The sequence below is a fragment of the Hemitrygon akajei genome, chromosome 20 (genome assembly GCF_048418815.1).
Source record: "Hemitrygon akajei chromosome 20, sHemAka1.3, whole genome shotgun sequence".
Lineage (NCBI taxonomy): Eukaryota > Metazoa > Chordata > Chondrichthyes > Myliobatiformes > Dasyatidae > Hemitrygon > Hemitrygon akajei.
The window spans coordinates 12,400,276-12,420,075 of NC_133143.1; the positions used below are offsets into that span (position 1 = coordinate 12,400,276).

Genomic DNA, 19,800 nt, shown 5'->3' on the forward strand with positions numbered 1-19,800 from the left:
ACGTTTTAGATCGAAAGTCTGTAGCAGTCCTGATCCCAGATTCCAGCATCTGCAGCCTCTTGCGTCTCTGACTGGGCGAACGAAGGGCCAAACTACAGTACTGATAAGTATGAACTTGCAGCCCAGCGTTTGCAAAAGAAGTTGTTGGGAATCGGAAACAAAAATAAAATACGAGTCATAGAGCAATACTGCGAGGATACAGGCCCCCCCTCATCCTTCATCATTCAGTGCTTTCAACCATTTGCCGCTGCAGGGCTCTGAGTGGGGGATCGTGATTGGAGGGCACCGATCTCACGTGCTCGGCTGACGTATGCCGTTGTCGTGGTGATGAGTCTGTCGGGCCTCGGGCGGCTGAGCGCCGCATTTGTGTAGTGCCGACGGCGGGCGAGGAGAGGCTGGGAGTCGGGGGACCGTGATATGCGAATCCGACATGGTAGGCGCGGGGCGACCAGAGCTTTTAAACAGTCGTAGTATACTTGAACTGGTGCCGAGGGTCTTGGGTTGCTGTAAAGGGCCGGTCGTTCCACGGAAGCCCAGGAACTAGGTTTTGCGCTTTTTCGGAGGACTGGCAAACGTCCGTCTGTGTGATTTACTTCAACGTGCACCATCGCACGCATTAGTAGCACAGATGTGGAATGTCGCTTTTGCCGGGAGTTGGTATTCATTGGAAAACAGTGTCAGTATAGGATTTAGTTCTTTAAAAGACCCGGGAGTGTGTTGGGGAAAAACAAACCTGCAGATACAGGAAACTTGAAGATACCGTATAAACAAAGTGCGGGAGAGAAGACCAGGCTGCATCCATGGTGAGAGAAGCAGGGTCCATCACTTTTCATTTGGATTGGGCAAGTAAGGAGACTGGTGTGTTTAAGTCTTGGGCGAAAGAGTGGAACGAACAAAGATGATAGAAACCAGGTGCCATAAATGCTGCTGATGCTCTCCGGGTGATTAATACTTGTTAATCTCACTTGATCTGTCCGGTAGAGTGCAAATTGAGGAAGCTGAATGAGCATGTTGGGCAGAGAAGTGCTGGCACCGTCAGATGCAGAACACAGTAGTTACTGGAATTGCATAGGAGACCTATCTGAAAAGAGATAAAAACCGAGTTAACATGCTAAAATTATGAACCCCTCATCCTTGTACAACATGACAGCCCTTTTTGCAGTGTTTATCAAATGTCTCTTAAAACAAAGATGTACTGTATTCACTAACATACAGCACACACAAAATGCTGGAGGAACTTTAATGGGCTTTCTTACTCTGACTCAACTTCTTTTATCCAGTCCTGATGAAGGGTCTCAGTCTAAAATGTCAACTGTATTCTTCCATAGATACTGCCTGGCCTGTCGAGTTCCTCCAGGAATTTATGTGTGCTGCTTGGATTTCCAGTATCTTCAGATTTTCTCTTGTTCGTGACTATATTCACTCGTTCTCTTTATTGGCCCTGGATAAATCACCCAAACTACACATTTTTCATTATTTGACTTAGATGCCTCATGATTATATAATTTTCCAGGTACTCTGTTGTTATATCTTTAATGATTGATTTCAGTATTTTGCCATCAAGAACTGTCAGGATTATTGGTGTGTAGTTTATTATCTTTCCTATTTCTTAAATGGTGACATTGTACTTGCTGCCTTGTGATCTGCTGGTACTATTCAGAATATAAGAAAGTTCAAAGTAAGTTTCTTTTTAAATCAAAGTACATGTATGACATCACAGTCCTGAGATTAATATCCTTGTGGGCATTTGCAGTACATACAAGAAACACAATAGAATCAATGGAGGACTGCACCCAACAGGACAGGTAACCAATGTGCAAAAGACAACAAACTCTACAAGTAGAGGAAAAAAAAGCAATAAATATTGAGACAAATGTGAGGTGTTGCACTTCAATAGGAACAACCAGGAACGACAGGGCGCTGAGAATAAAGGGATCTGAGAACGCAGGTCCCTAATTCATTGGAAGTGGTGGCACTAGTAGATAGGGTCATGAAGATAACCTTTGGCCCATTGGCCTTCAGAAACCAAGGTATTGAGTACAGGAGATGGAATGTTATGTTGAAGACCTTGGTGAGGCCTAATTTGGAGTATTGTGTGCAGTTTTGGTCACCTAACTGCAGGAAAGACGTAAACAAGTTTGAAAGAGTACAGAGAAAATTTATAAGGATGTTGCCAGGACTGGAGGACCTGAATGTAAGGAAAGATTGAACAGGTTAGGACTTTATTCCTTGGAATATAGAAGATTGAGGGGAGATTTGATAGAGGTATGCAAAATTATGAGGGGTGTATATATAAGGGTAAGTGCAAGCAGACTTTTCCCACTGAGTTTGGGTGGGACTGCAATCAAAGGTCATGGGTTAAGGGTAAAAGGCGAAAAGTTTAAGGAGAACGTCAGAGAAAACTTCTTCACTCAGTTGGTTGTGAGAGTGTGGAACAAGCTGCCAGTGCAAGTGATACATACAAGCTCAATTTCAATGTTTGAGAGAAATTTGTATAGGTACTGTCGTGGTTTCTCATGCCCCACAAATGACCAGGAGACGCAGAAGATTCTTCAAGAAGTATTAAACTTTAATTTGCAAATCAAAGCTGAGACAGTCATTGAGCTAGTCGCTGATTGCCCACCGATCCTTTGGACATAGCATTTTTTATAGCAATCTCCTGGTTTAGTTGCATTAGCATATCCAATTGGTCTATAGTTGTGTATCACAAGTACATCCGCCACTATTGTTTCTACCCATTGACTTAATCATGTTCTAATCTACATCTCTTAGCTACCTCTCATTAACACACCATCGTCTTCTACATTCTTAAGATTTCATTCTCCTACTAAATTGGGTACGTGCATAGCAAATAGCAAGCTCAGACTACATAATCTACATCTCTTAGCTACCTTTCATTAACACACCATTGTCTTCTACATTCTTAGGATTTTGTTCTACAGAATTGGATACATGCATAGCAAATAGCAAGTTTCGAAATGACTACATAGTTTTGGTTACACAGCAAAATTTATACTCCAATAGTACATGGATGGTAGGGGTGTGGATGGCTATGGTCCAGGTGCAGGTTGATGGGACTAGGTAGGTTCAGCACAGACTAGATGGGCCAAAAGCCTGTTTTTGTGCTGTACTTTTCTATGATTTCCTTTAAAGTCAGTTTACAGATTGTGGAAACAGTTTAGTGATGGGACGTGTGAAGTTATCCCCTTTGGTTCATGTGCCTAATGGTTGAGGGGTTATGCCTATTTCTGAACCTGGTGGGATGGGTTCTTAGACTCTTGTACCTTCCTCCTGATGGCCACAGCGAGAATAGAGCATAGCTTTGATGGATGCTGCTTTTCTGTGACAGCAGATGTGCTCAATGGTGGGAAGGGCTTTATCTATCATGGACTGGGCCATATCCACTACATTTTTGTAGGTTTTCCCATTCAAGGGCATTGGTATTTCCATACTAAACCATGATGCAACCAGTCATTATACTCTCTACTAAACATATATAGAAGTTTGTCAGTTTTAGATGATGTACCATATCTTTGCAAAGTTCTGAGAAAGTAGAAGTGCTGTTGTGCTTTTTTCATAATGGCACTTCTGTGCTGCACCCAGGACAAATCTTCTGAAATGATAACACCAAGGAATATAGAACCATAGAACACTACAGCACAGTACAGGCCCTTCAGCCCTCCATGTTGTGCTGACCCATATAATCCTTTAAAAAAAAGTACTAAACCCACACTACCCCATAACCCTCCATTTTTCTTTCATCCATGTGCCTGTCTAAGAGGCTCTTAAATACCCCTAATGTTTTAGCCTCCACCACCATCCCTGGCAAGTCATTCCAGGCCCTCACAACCCTCTGTGTAATTTAAAAAAAAACACACACTTATCCCTGATGTCTCCCCTAAACTTCCTTCCCTTAATTTTGTACATATGCCCTCTGGTGTTTGCTATTGGTGCCCTGGGAAACAGGTACTGACAATCCACCCTATCTATGCCTCTCATAATCTTGTAGACCTCTATCAAGTCCCCTCTCATTCATCTATGTTCTAAAGAGAAAAGTCCCAGCTCTGCTAACCTTGCTTCATATGACTTGTTCTCCAAACCAGGCAACATCCTGGTAAAAATTTAAAGTTGCTCACCCTCTCCAACGCTTGGATTTCCGGCATCTGCAGATTTTCTCTTGTTTGTGGTTATACCTCCTTAGTTAGCTATGGCTTAGTAACTTCTGAAGTTTTAATTTTCTAATGGAACACTGTTTTTGGTGTCGGGTTGGGCATGTACTGTTGACACTGCAGATCCAAGGTGACTATATGTAATTAGGGTTTTAATGCTAGATGTGCTGGCTATGGAGAATTTGTTGATTATTGTTTGCTTATCTTTCTAGTGAATTTAGAGGATCTTGTGGAGATAGTGTTGGTGGTACCTCTGTAGTGCTTTGAGGTGCCTATTGTAGATAATCCAGGTCTTCAAGGCACATAGGACAAAAGAGGTCACTACTGTGCAGGATCTGAGCACTTGACTTTGTTTTCCTCAGCAGGTCAAAGGCTGTGCTAGTGGACTGAATATATTCTATTGAATCATCCATCTCTGGAAAAGTATAGTTGCAGGGAGGGAATAGAGAATTGTAACAGCAACAGAATTATCGTCTTGACAAAATTCTGGAAGCATGTCTTGTCAGAGCTAATACCTTATTTTGTATGGGGACAATCACAAGATCTCATGTTAACATTCCTAGTACTGAAATCTTTATCATTATGCTATTGTCAAAACAAGAGTCTACAAGGATGTCTACATTACTGTGATGAGGACAGATGATTGTAGGACTGAGCACTACCTAATCCACTTCATTATCTCCATCAGTCCGACACAACAACAATGTACCAAAGGAGTCAGTGTTAAATGACTCTCTTCAGACAACACTTAACAGGCATCTTGAAAAACCCCAAGCACCAGGAGCTTCAAAGTATTCTCAACATCTGGACTGCCCCAAAGTCCACCATAATTATCACCTTTGGAGCGACCCTTGGTTATCTACCAGAAAACATTACGAAAGCCTGATGAAAATGACCAGTAGATTCAGGGGTTTTATAACAACAAACATAAGTTCTTGGATTGAAAACTTCACCACATCTTTGATAAATAGAAACAGTACTCTTGGTTCTTGTAGGCTGAAGTTCAACAGAAAACTCGTGATTTAAAGAAGAGGACAGAAAACCAAGACTATCTACATACGGACTGAGAGCCAAAAATGGAGAAGAATTCATCAAGGATAGACAGTCAGTACTTGCTGAAATAAGTTCTAAAATAAGAGTTCAGACATGGTCCCTTTGAATGGTGAAGTACACATGGAAACATAGAAAACCTACAGTACAATACAGGCTCTTCGGCCCACAAAGTTGTGCCGAACATGTCCCTACCTTAAAAAATTACTAGGCTTCCCCATAGCCCTCTATTTTACTAAGCTCCATGTACCTATCGAAAAGTCTCTTAAAGGACCCTATTGTATCCGCCTCCACCACCATTGCCGGCAGCCCATTCCACGAATTCACCAGTCTCTGAGTAAAGAAACTTACCCCTGACATCTCTGTCCCTACTCCCCAGCGCCTTAAACCTGTGTCCTCTTGTGGCAACCATTTCAGCCCTGGGAAAAAAGCCTCTGACTATCCACACGATCAATGCCTCTCATCCTCTGTCACTCCAAGGAGAAAAGGCCGAGTTCACTCAACCTATTCTCATAAGGCATGCTCCCCAATCCAGGCAACATCCTTGTAAATCTCCTCTGCACCCTTTCTATGGCTTCCACATCCTTCCTGTAGTGAGGTGACCAGAACTGAGCACAGTACTCCATGGGTGGGCTGACCAGGGTCCTATATAGCTGCAACATTACCTCTCGGCTCCTAAATTCAATTCCACAATTGATGAAGGCCAATACACCGTATGCCTTCTTAACCACAGAGTCAACCTGCGCAGCTGCTTTGAGCGTCCTACGGACCCGGACCCCAAGATCCCTCTGATCCTCCACACTGCCAAGAGTCTTACCATTAATACTATATTCTGTGATCATATATGACCTACCAAAATGAACCACTTCTCACTTACCTGGGTTGAACTCCATTTGCCACTTCTCTGCCCAGTTTTGCATCCTATCAATGTCCCACTGTAACCTCTGACAGCCCTCCATACTATCCACAACACCTCCAACCTTTGTGTCATCACAAACTTACTAACCCATTTCTCCACTTCCTCATCCAGGTCAATTATAAAAATCATGAAAAGTAAGGGTTCCAGAACAGATCCCTGAGGCACCCCACTGGTGACTGACCTCCATGCAGAATATGACCTGTCTACAACCACTCTTTTCCTTCCATGGGCAAGCCAGTTCTGAATCCACAAAGCCATGTCCCCTTGGATCCCATGCCTCCTTACTTTCTCAATAAGCCTTGCATGGGGTACCTTATCAAATGCCTTTCTAAAATCCATACACACTACATCTACTGCTCTTCCTTCATCAATGTGGTTAGTCACATCCTCAAAAAATTCAATTAGGCTCGTAAGGCACGACCTGCCCTTGACGAAGCCATGCTGACTACTTTTTAAATTTTTTATTAATTTTTAAACAAGCATAAGTAAAACATCGAGTACAAAGAGCTTGAGAGTATATAGTTAATAGGTTAAAGTACAAATACAAACAGTTGATAATCCACATATAATAACCTCCCAAACTCATAGATAGACAGACATACTTTATTGATCCCGAGGGAAATTGGGTTTCATTACAGCCGCACCAAGAATAGTAAAGAAATATAGCAATATGAAACCATAAATAATTAAATAATAAGTCAATCATGACAAGTGGAAATAAGTCCAGGACCAGCTTATTGGCTCAGTGTGTCTGACACTCCAAGGGAGGAGTTGTAAAGTTAGATGGCCACAGGTAGGAAAGACTTCCTATGCCGCTCAGTGTTACATCTCGGTGGAATGAGTCTCTGGCTGAATGTACTCCTGTGCCTAACCAGTACATTATGGAGTGGATGGGAGTCATTGTCCAAGATGGTATGCAACTTGGACAGCATCCTCTTTTCAGACACCACCGTCAGAGAGTCCAGTTCCACCCCCACAACATCACTGGCCTTACGAATGAGTTTGTTGATTCTGTCAGTGTCTGCTACCCACAGCCTGCTGCCCCAGCACACAACAGCAAACATGATAGCACTGGCCACCACAGACTCGTAGAACATCCTCAGCATCGTCCGGCAGATGTTAAAGGACCTCAGTCCTCAGAAAGGCTTTGCCCCTTCTTGTAGAGTGTTCTTTGACCAGTCCAGTTTATTGTCAATTCACCCAGGTATTTGTAATCCTCCACCATGGTTACAGTATGGTTCTGTAGTGGTTACAGAAAATGGAAAAAATAAGAAAAAAACCTAACCGACATGGGCCATTGCATTATATTAAATATACACAGTAGTGTCAATAACTCCGCACCTCTATCCAAATAATTAAAGATGATAAGAATAAGATTTAGGAAAAATCAGTTTAGCTCATACGAAAGTGTTGAATAAATGGTCTCCAAGTTTCTTCAAATTTAACTGAAGGGTTAAAAACGACATTTCTAATTTTTTTCTAAACTCAAACAAGAGATAGTTTGAGAAAACCACTGAAATGTAGTTGGAGGATTAATTTCTTTCCAGTTCAGTAGGATAGATCTTCTAGCCATTAATGTAACAAATGCAATCATCCGCCGGGCTGAGGGGGATAAACAACTGTTATCCACCACTGGTAAACTGAAAATTGCAGCAATAGGATGCGGTTGCAATTTGATGTTCAAAACTGTTGAAATAATACCAAATATATCTTTCCAGTAATTTTGCAAACGGGGCAAGACCAAAACATGTGAGTCAACGAAGTGACTTCAGAATGACATCTGTCGCAGATTGGGTTAACATGAGAATAAAATCGAGAAAGTTTGTCCTTGGACATATGAGCCCTATGTACAACCTTAGTTGTCCAATAAATATAATTTGCCTAAAACTAATTTTTTTAGATACTTACAAGTTAGAAATTTTTTGAATAATATGTTACAGTCCTTTCTGAAATTATGTCCAATGGATAGTACGGAAAAAATCCTAGCTCTGAATCCTTGTCAGAAGGGTTTAGTAGCTATCATTTATAATATGATCATGAAAATACAACCAGGGATATCAGATAACATTAAGAAGGAATGGGAAAAAGAACTTCATTGTCTTTTACCCACAGAGCAGTGGGAGAAAATTTTACAATTAGTTAATTCCTTTTCTATTTGTGCCAAACATGCCCTAATACAATTTAAGGTTGTACATAGTGCTCATATGTCCATGCTGACTACTCCTAATCATATTGTATCTCTCCAAATATTCATAAATCCCTGCCTCTCAGGATCTTCTCCATCAACTTACCAACCATTGAGGTAATTTCTATAATTTCCTGGGCTATCTCTACTCCCTCTTTTGAATAAAGGAACAGCATTTGCAACCCTCCAGAGGCTCAGCAATCTCCTCCCTTGCCTCCCACAGTAGTCTAGGGTACATCTCATCCAGTCCCAGTGACTTATCCAACTTGATGCTTTTCAAGAGTACTAGCACATCCTCTTTCTTAATGTCTACATGCTCAAGCTTTTCAGTCTGCTGAAAGTCATCACTATTTGAGAGGCTAGTTCTGTTTCCGTTTCTTATGTTCAGTTTGAAGAACTCCATAATCACAGCTTGATCATTGACTTGAATTGAACATCCCAGAGAACAGTGTCTTGTCTAGCCTTGTAAGTTATAAACAACTAAAAGACGACAAGGCTTCTGAAGCAGGTGGAATTATTGCTGAGGTTCTAAAACTTAAGCAAGAACTTCATTCACAGTGTTATAATAATCTGTCAACTCCAGGAAGAGGAAGGCATACCAGGGAACTTCTAACATGCTCCAATCATGAACAGTTTCAAGAAAGGAGACAAATATGATACCAATAACTCCAGAGGGCTTTCCCTGCTGTTTCCCACAGGACCAGATATTACTGTGGTCCTCCTTGATTGCCTTCTTACAGTGGCCAAAGAGCTGCTGCTGATATTTTCATGTTGTATGTCAATGATTTGGATGACGGAATTGATGGCTTTCTGGCCAAGTTTGTGGATGATATGAAGATAAATGGAGGGGCAGGTAGCATTGAGGAATCAGGGAGTCTTCAGAAGGACTTGGAGTGGGCAAAGGCATAGTAGTTGGAATATAGTGCAAGGTTATGCACTTTGGTGATACTTAAGAAATCAGCAGCGTGAAGAGACTTGGGACTTCTCATGCAGGATTCCCTAAAGGTTAACTTGCAAGTTGAGTTGGTGGTAAGGGAGGAAAATGTAATGTTAGCATTCATTTCAAGAGGACTAGATTATAAAAGCAAGCTAAGACTTTATAAGGCATTGGTTAGATTGCACTTGTGAGTAGTTTTGGGCCCCTTAACTAAGAAAAATGTGCTGGCATTGGAGAAGGTCCAGTGGAAGTTGACAAGAATGATTCTGGGAATAAAAGGGTTAATGTTTACAGGGAGTGTTTGGTGGCTCAGGGCCTGTACTTGCTAGCGTTTAGAAGAATGGGAGGGGGATCTTAATGAAACTTCAAATATTGAAAGACCTAGACAGAGTGGGCATGGAGAGGATGTTTACTATAGTGGGGGAGTCTTAAGAACAGAGGACATAGCCTCAAAATACTGGGACATCCCTTTAGAACACAGATGAGGAGGAATTTTTGTAGTTAGAGGGTAGTGAATCTAGGGAATTCATTGCCACGGACAGCTGTGAAGGCCAAGTCATTGGGTATATTTAAAGCAGAGGTTGATTAGTAAGAGCATCAAAGGTTATGAAGAGAAGGCAGGAGATTGCGGTTGAGAGGGATTATAAATCAGCCATGATGGAATGCCAGAGCAGACTTGATGGGCTGATTAGCCTAATTCTGCTCCTATGTCTTACGGTCTAATGGTATGAATTATTGGTTCTGTCCAACTAAAGGTATGATCTTCACCACGTCAGCCCCAAAGAGGAATATTCGGAGCAACACCAGCAGTGCATATGATCTATATTGATCTCAAGACATTTTACTTTTGTCAATCAAAGACTGTGGAACATTCCTCACAAATTTGGCTGCCTGCTCAAAATTGCCATCATCTTGCATCTACTACATGATAGTATGGCAGCTAAAAGTCACAACAGAGTTAACCTTGGTATAGATCAATATCAAATAAGCCTTTGTTCAATGCTTCTTCTGCCAATATTTCTTCTTGTATTGCTCTTCATTATCTCCAACAAAACAGACATTGTCACCTAGCAACGATGTCTATAACATCTATTTGTGTGCTTACTTTGCCTGTTTGTAAAAATTTCTAAAAGGTAATAAAGAAGAGAAAGCTATTTGGATCCTGTAGAGGTGACAAAAAAACCTGTTGTTCCCTTGGTTTGTCTAGTAGTTGTACTTGAACTTTTGGAACTTGCCCTGTAAGTTATTCATGTAAATTTTAACACATAGAATTAATAATAAACTGACTGAATTGAAAACTTTTAGCAACAAGAAAACAAAATTTTAAACACCTTGACGAGTCCTGATGAAGGGTCTTGGCCTGAAACATTGACTGCACTCTTTTTCCATGGATGCTGTCTGGCCTGCTGAGTTCCTCCAGCATTTTGTGTGTGTTGCTATAAAATATCTTACTTTTTTGAGGGTAGACAATTAATATACTGAAGGATTTGTTGTGGTTTTCCTTTCTAAGATTCCATGAATCACCAAGAGGAGAGTTAATGTATTATGTGTTGATGTGATATTTTCTAATAATACTAATTTATTACCAAGTAACAGAAGTTAGTAATAGTTAAAATGAATTAGAAGGGTTTGAGACAGTGGGCAAAAAAATAAGTATTAAACATATTGATGTTAAAGTTCACAAACTGAGTGTAGTGGTTATTTGAAAACAAATCAAAACCACTGAGACTAAGCCAGGGTAATCAACATTTTATGACGCACTTCCGAATAACGAATTTCCAAATCAAAATATGTATATTTGATTCTTTATTATGACCCCAGCAAAGACAAACAATCTTGTAGCAATTTATAAACAACTAATGAAGTTAAATTAGCGATTATAACTGTCTAATTAGCAGTCCAATAGCGATATTAGGGATACTAAGTGGTATAATAGCATAATTGGCAATCTAGCTAGTGCTATTACTAAGTGTAATTATCTTGACTAAGTATTTCGAATAGCATAACTAAGCAAAGTTAGCAATCAACTTTAAAAAAAATGATGATTTCCCATAGCTCACCCCCTCTCCACTGGACTAGACTAAACTAAGAGAAAGCGTGAATATTCATTTACTTTCACCATGACCCAACCCATGTGACAGATTACCATAATAAACATGCCACAAAATACAAACAGACATTAAGTAGATACAAGTCTCTAATGGACAGAAAATAGATACATAGCTCCTATGTATCAAAGGAAATTAAAACAAGCAGATTGATTATTCAGTATTTAATTATTCAACCAAATTAATTATTTAATTATTTTTAATGATTAATTATTCAGTAGTTACAAAATATTTTAAAATATTAAGAATATTGTGTTAGTAAAAGTGGTGCTTTTACTAATACAGATAGGTATTGATAGAAGTGATTGAATGCTTTATTAAACAATGTTACTGATCCACTGGAAATTATACGTCTCATTGATCTTAATATAGAAGTACTGGTGTTTCTGGTCAAATGTTACATTATACCTCTTTAGTATATTATTGGGCCAAATGACTTTCATTGTTCTCCACTTTGACCCTTGTTCTGATGCTGACCACCAACTTCATTGAGACCACAAAAAATGCATTGCAGTATGCTTAATGCTGATTCAATTCAATTTGATTTTCCTGTGCCTAGTTCCCATGAAGAGAATTGTCATCTGCTCCTGTTTTATAGCCACGTTAGTCAGGTCAATTCAACATTGAATGGGTGAAAAATGTTTCAAGTACATTTCTAAGAAAAAAAGCTTGCTGTCAAAATGTGATGGCTTTAATATACTTTCATTTTAAAAAAAGTAATTTCTCACCTCTTTGGCCCACGGATTCTGTGCCAACCATTTGTTAGAAGTTGAAAAACAATGGAGGCTAATGTTCGGTTGGTGATCTTGTAGTGTGCTACTGTCTAATTGCTGTGCTCAAGTCAAAGCTTCAGGGATTTTCACCCACTGCAACACCAAAGTATGCCTCAGGCTGAAAGTCAGATGCTGGCATTTCTGGTCTCTGCTTTGACCCTTGATTCTCAGTCGTGTTCTGGGAAGGTTCTTTTGTCTTAACTGAGTTGCAGGGCCAGATGGACTTTGTATCTTGCCCCTCAGGTTTTTGCCGACATAGTAGTGCCCATGTTCATTTAAATAGGGTTTCTCATCCTCAGTAGAAAGGTGCTTTTTCATTAAGTAAAATAATGAGTTAATTTCTTTTATTTTTCACTCAATGCATTTACTATTAATTCCGAACATCACTGATATCAGAGTTATTTACAAACAGTGGTTTCTAAATCCTTGGCTCTAGTGGCCAATTTATTAGGTATCCCTTGTACATTAGGTATCTCTTGTATCTAATAAAGTGTCCACTGAGTCTATGTTTGTGATCTCTTGCTGCTGAAGCCAGTGGTTATGAGGGGATTAAACTATGCAGTTTATACCCTTGTCAGTATAGCTAATATTGAGTTGTTCTGCCTAAATAATTAATCTTTTTTTCAGTATAATAGTGTTAGTCATTGATTTAGTTTGTCACATTGCAGGTAAATGGGACTAGAGATGATTGGAACAGCATGAACTAGAGCCTTTCCTGTGTTGTAGTACTCTGTCACTCTATACCAGGGGTTGGCAACCTTTACCACTGAAAGAACCATTTGGACCCGTTTCCCACAGAAAATAAAACACTGGGAGCCACAAAACCCGTTTGACATTTAAAATGAAATAACACTGCATACAACGTTTTTTTTGCCTTTATGCTATGTATAAACAAACTATAATGTGTTGCATTTATGAAATCGATTAACTCCTGCAGAGAAAACGAAATTACATTTCTGCATGCAACAAAAACATTTTGAACTCCGAAAAAAAGACGTTGGGTTGAAGGTTACTTTTAAGTAAAATACTCAATGTCTATTTGAGTCCTTCTTGTATTTATGAAAAATGCCGAACTTAAATTATCCACCAGCAGCAAACCAAAAATAACGTCAGCCAGCTGTCAACCTGAAAAATAAAAGGACTATTTCACTGAACAATGAAAAAATATGAATATACGTAAAATAATAGGCAATTAAAATATTTATCATACTTGGTTAATGGGATTTCTGCTCCTGGATCTCAGCGCACAGCGTCTGCACATCAGGGCTGTATGTCGTCACCTTCATCTTTACACAGGATCGCAAGCTGTCATCTGTGAGGCGTGCGCGATGTTTGTTTTTAATAAAGTTCATGTTGGAGAACACCTGCTCACATACATATGTGGATCCGAAGATCGACAGGACTCCAAGCGCATACTTTTTAATGTTTACATAAATGTTGGGGATAGCATTCCATGTTTCGAACACAAGTTTGTCCGGTTTGGGGAGGTTTTCAATATCACTCCATTTGTGATTCTGAGCAAGAACGGCCTTCTGACGGGCAACATCTTCAAGGTCTGCTGTCAAGCGTCTAAACTTGGACACCCATATGTCTTTGTCGGCTATGTCGGCCAGTTCAATCTCAAGATCAGGTTGACTCACACCTGCCAATGCAGTCGTATTCAGTAGGGATGGATCGATGCTTACGGGAGTGACCGGGAAGGATAATGTGTTTTTTTTCCTCTCTGAACTCACAGAAGCGTTTCCCAAACGATGTTTGCATTGTGATGATTGCAGAATGTAAATACTCCGAATTTATCATGTCGTGAGCTTGTTTGAACTCTCTCAAATTGGGGAAGTGAGACAATGTGCCTTTCTGTAAATCTCTGGCAAGCACCGTCAACTTGCGCTCGAATGCCAAAACATCCTCCAACATGTGCAGGGCTGTGCGTCCTTTCCCCTGAAGAGCTGTGTTCAGCGTGTTCAGGTGCACTGTCATGTCTACCATGAAGTGTAGCTTTTCCAGCCACTCTGGTTGTTCCAGCTCAGGAAAGGTGAGCCCTTTGCTGCCCAGGAAAGTTTTCACTTCTTCCAGACACGCGACAAAGCGTTTCAGCACCTCCCCTCCGGACAGCCACCGGACTTTGTTGTGCAGCAGGAGATCAGAATATGCGCTTTCCAGCTCGTCCAGTAACAAACGGAATTGATGGTGATTTAAACTTTTTGCCATTATTTTATTGACAATGTGAATGACAACATCCATTACTTCTGTGCATTCCGGAGGAAATGTTTGAGCGCACAGTGCCTCTTGGTGCAAGATGCAGTGAAAAGTCAGCAGCTTTCTGTCCAGCGACTTCTGCAGTAAAGCCACAAACCCCTTGTGCGCTCCTGTCATACTTGGTGCCCCATCAGTAGCTACTGACACCAGGTGGGTGGTCTTTATTCCTTTGGCTCTTAAACAATTCAAGACAGCCTCACAGATGTCCTCCCCCCATGTTTGGCCTTTTAGAGGTATCAACTCAATCATTTCTTCCTGTGGCCCGGCAGAGTTTACATACCGGCAGAACAGCGCTATTTGTTCAATATCACCTTTGTCTTTAGACTCGTCACAGGCAATCGAGTAGGCCACAGCTGAATTGATGTCTTTAATTTGCTGTCTTGTGATGTCTTCTGCCATTTTTATGGTTCTGTCTTTGACAGTCTGTGCAGAGAGGGGCATATCCCTGATTTTCTGCACAATTTCACTCTTGTTTTTAAAGTCCGTGAATAGATGTTCTGAAATCTTAATGAAAGATTCTTTTATATATTCACCATCTGTAAACTGCTTCCCGTGCCTGACTATTTCCTGAGCGGCAACAAAACTAGCATATGTAGTTGATTTTCCAGACTTCATCCACTTCTTGAAATGATTTTTGCTCAGATCAACCTTCTGCATCAGTTCCGAAACGGCTTTTTTTCTCTCATCTCCATCCGGATATTTTTGAGCAAAGGCTGCGTTTTTATTCTGGAAATGTCTTGCGACATTTGACTTTTTGTTGTTTGCTAGTTTCTCATTGCATATTAAGCATACCGGTAAACCAGTCTCGTCAGCAGTGAAAGCAAATGAATCTGCCCACGTATCATTAAACATTCTGTTTTCTTCAGTCACTTTTCTTTTTTTAGAATTCTCCATAGTTAGCCTACCTTGGATCGAAAAATTAAAGAAATCGCGCACTGGTGGGTTTCAGGCATTGGCAGTGGTGACGTATATTAATAGCGACAAAAAACACGTTTTATTTAGATTGTACAAGATCACCATAATCTTCAAATTTAGAATTACATTTCAAAAACTAACAAACTAACATAAAATACATTTTAATTAAATACTCATCATTTATTTTCCAAAGCCACAGGGAGCCGCAGCACAGAGATGAAAGAGCCGCGGGTTGCCGACCTATGCTCTATACCATTGCATAAAATAATTAACCATTGATTTTCTGTAAATAGGAAATTAAGTTTATATTTTTATTTCTCAGGCTGAGCTGGGATTAAATGAACATCATCAGAATGCAGTAATCAGCTACATGCGCTTTGCTCGTTCGAAAAGAGCATTGAGATTGAAAACCGTCGATTCTTGCATTCAAGATCTGAAGGACAGCAGGTGTGCATAATTATCCAATGATGATGAGAAGAAAGAGTGAATATTATATATTGTATGTAATTGTAAATAAGTCACCAGGGTGTTTTAATGTAAAAGGTAATTGTTCTTTGAAGATGTAAAATTTTTAAAAATGATTAATATACAGTATAGATAAAACATGGGTTTATATTGTCAAGTGTTCATGCTATGTCTGACAGGCAAACGGAATATTTATTTTCTAGTTTTGGTCTTGTAATATCACTATCCCACTTTACATTAAATTTAGTCTGATAAAATGTAGTCTTTTATCTTGTTTTACAATATTGGGATTTAGCATGTAGCCCTAAAATGACATTCTGCTACGCTAGTTTTAAATATTCCAAGAAATTTATGTGTGAAATTTGAAATGGTATACAATTATGGGTTGTTTTCTTTTAAATTATCTAGTATTCAGGAGTTTGTTTTTAAGTGATGCCTCCCTGTTGACCGTGGATTATTTATCACCATATCTCTACGTAATCGGTTTCAGTCAAATATTGTAAATACATTATAAACAAAATGTAAAGTGGCAGTGGCTTTTCAGGTCTGGGATCATTCCATTTCCTAGATCTCAATACATTTAATTATTTCTGAAGATTCTGCAGAAATGGGTGTGTAGGAATGGAGAAGTGATCATTTGTTTTAAGCAGCAAACATTGAATGCTGAGAATTCTGACCAATTCTGATACTCCTAGTGTTAGCATCTAGTTTACTATCTAACCTCTCATAGCATTTCCAGCATCAACACACCTCAAGTGAGGAGTCAGAAGGAATGTTTAGCGCAGAACTACTTAAGGCTAAGAAGTGCGAGGTTATGAATTGGGTCGGGCAGAAGTGTCAGAACAATGCAAACCAGGCATGTTTACTAGTGTGAAGTATACCTTGAAAGAATATGAAAGAGTAAGTGGACAATCCAATTCTTGCAGTTCATATTAGACAAAATTTGCTGTTGGTGGAGTATTATATAAGAATTTAGCAAAGACTGCAGTCTCTGAATTATTATGTGGGTTGTATTGGAATTACTATAAGTGTATGAACATTAGCAAGTGACACATAAAAGAGTGAAGTAGGGAAGGGGTTACTGATACTGTGCTGAGACAGGTAGAAACAGTATCCTTGGAACTGGTTCCACCTACACTCTGTGATCTATTTATTTATTTATTTTATTTAGTGATGCAGTCTGGAGTGGGATCTTGCAGCCCTTCAAGCCAAGCCACCCCAACAACTCCACAAATTCAATTAACGCAAACTTATCATGGGACAATTTACACTGACCAATTAACGTACCCAGTACATCTTTGGACTGTGGGAGGAAACCAGAGCACCCAGGGAAAACCCACATTCCATGGGGAGGATGTTCAGAGACTCCTTACAGAACGTGCCAGAATTGAACTCTGAACCCCGGAACGTCCTGTACTGTAATAGCACCACGCTAAACACTACACTACTGTGGTGCCCAGATGATACCTGGTACCTCCTACACTTGATAAAGTGGCCACTGAGTGACCACTATGTTTGTGGTCTTCTGTTGTTGTAGCTCATCCAGTTTAAGGTTCCACATGTACATTGAGAAATGCTCTTTTACACACCACTGTTGATACATGTGGTTACTTGAGTTACCGTTGCCGCCTTGTCTTGAACTAGTATGGCCATTCTCTGACTTCTCTCATTGACAAGGTGTTTTTGTCTGCTCACTGGTTGTTCTTTTTCCGCACCATTACTTATCCTAGAGACTGTTGTGCGTGAAAAATTCCAGGAGATCAGCAGCTTTTGAGATACTCAAACCACTCTGCCTGGTGCCAACTTGTGATTACATATCTTCCCTATTCTGATGTTTGGTCTGAACAACAATTGACTTCTTGGTCATGTCTTCATCCTTTTATACATTGAGTTCCTGGCACATGACTGGCTGATTAGATATTTGCATTAATGAACAGATGTACAATTGTACCTAAAGTGTTCTCTGAGTGTACATTGCAAAGGTTTAGGCTGAAAAGATAAATGGGGCAGTTGCAAAGATTTTAAAGTTAATAAATGTTAGGAAGGATTCAAGGGGAGAAGGCAATATAGCAGTTGTAAAGCTAACAAAGAGGAAGTCAGCAGAATTTAATCAAAAATAGACTGACTTAATTTACCTGTAGATGTGGTGCAGATGAGTTTCACTGTAGTCTGGCTAATTGTCCTGTAGAATAAAGAAAAATTTGGAAAGCCACAGAGAAGGGGCTGGAGAGAGGAACTAATTTGTCCAGGAAGGACATAATCAATCAAAAGGCTGCTTCCTGTACTATGCCATTCTATTATTCTATTTGCATGAAGCAGAGACTGTGCAGCTTACATTGGAAAATCTGAAAATTGTTGATGTTTTGGAAGTGAAAAGAAAAATCAGTGGTAAAACCTTTTTTTACAATTATATAAGGCAAAAAATAGCCTCCTGAAAACAGTTAATAGAATTATTTTATATCATTACAATACGCAGAGAGGTTAGAGAGACTGGGCTTGTACACGCTGGAATTTGAAATTTGGAATTTGGAATTGGAGATTGAGAGGGGATCTGATTGAAACATATAAGATTATTAAGGGATTGGACAAGATAGAGGCAGGAAATAAGTTCCAGATGCTGGGAGAGTCCAGTACCAGAGGGCATGGTTTGAGAATAAGGGGTAGGTCATTTAGGACAGAGTTAAGGAAAAACTTCTTCTCCCAGAGTTGTGGGGGTCTGGAATGCACTGCCTCGGAAGGTAGTGGAGGCCAATTCTCTGGATGCTTTCAAGAAGGAGCTAGATAGGTATCTTATGGATAGGGGAATCAAGGGATATGGGGACAAGGCAGGAACCAGGTATTGATAGTAGTTGATCAGCTATGATCTCAAAATGGCGGTGCAGGCACGAAGGGCTGAATGGTCTACTTCTGCACCTATTGTCTCTTGTCTATTATAGGAATATGTACCGAATATTGTTGGAAAACAAGTAAATCAATTCAATAGGTTTCAATAAGTACATGTAATGTCAGAGTAATGTATACAATATACATACTGAAATTATTTTTCTTTGCAAACATCCATGAAGACAGAGGAGTGCCCCAAAGAATGAATGACAGTTAAATGTTAAAACCCCAACCCCCCCCCAGCTCCCTCCTCCCATGCATAAACAGCACCAAAGCAACGACCCCCCCCCCCCCCCCACCGGCAAAAAAAGCATCTGCACCCTCCACCGAGCACTCAAGTGTACAGCAAAGCATCAATAAAGATACAGATTTGCAGTATCCTGTTCACCTGGTAATTTGACATAATCACAGTCTCTCTCTCTCTCTTTCCCTGGTCCCCGTTTCACAGCAGGAGGGGTGACATAATAAAACAGCTTGCTGATTTTATGGTGGTAAAAGTCTGTAGGTAAACCTCAAGCTAAGGGTGGAACTGAATTGGAACACTTCCATTAACAGCAGTGTTGATGCTCAATCATTTTCAAGTTTAAGATACTTGGGATTTTATTAGCCAGATATATTCGTGGAAGGGTAATAGATTATTGATTACATGAAGTTGAGTTGTTGGTCAGGGTAGGAATATAATAAAATAGAAAAAGGCCATTGAGCTCCTCATACCTACTCTACTGTTTGATAGGATTATGATGATCTTGTATCTCAGTACCACTTTTCTGCAGAAAACCCATAATCACATTGAGTGATAGAATAGGCTATGCACGTTAAATGCATACTGTTGCTCATGTATGACTTGTAAAGTTCAATTGCCACTCAATAAGCTTGACATCTTTTTACAGCAGAGCAACATATTTCCAGCATCTGCAGAATCTCTTGTTCATTTGTACAGCAGAAAATTAGTTTGTTAAGTATTATTTATGATGTAATATCTGTCCCACCATTTCCACACTGTGGTTACAGTTTTGATTAAATAGGATGTTCTTTGCAGATTAAACAAGTTTATTGTGACTGCAACTTCTCCTGTGATTTCTACTGCTGAAAAAAAACTAGGAACAATGTCTTGGACACACTCTTTTGCCAAGATGTTAA

General features: G+C 39.9%; 1 protein-coding gene across 4 annotated transcripts in view; it reads left to right on the forward strand.

Moving 5' to 3' along the window:
• The first annotated feature begins 297 nt into the window (after positions 1-297).
• Positions 298-19,800, forward strand: part of lztfl1 (leucine zipper transcription factor-like 1) — a 94,373-nt gene continuing 74,870 nt past the window's right edge. For 3 of the 4 annotated variants that reach the window (XM_073023863.1, XM_073023865.1, XM_073023866.1), the window contains exons 1-2: positions 298-433; positions 15,635-15,759. In XM_073023863.1, the coding sequence (XP_072879964.1) occupies positions 431-433; positions 15,635-15,759 (128 nt within the window). In that variant the 5' untranslated portion in view covers positions 298-430. Of the gene's footprint in view, positions 434-688; positions 804-15,634; positions 15,760-19,800 lie in introns of those variants that run through there. The other variant, XM_073023864.1, reaches the window with a different exon arrangement.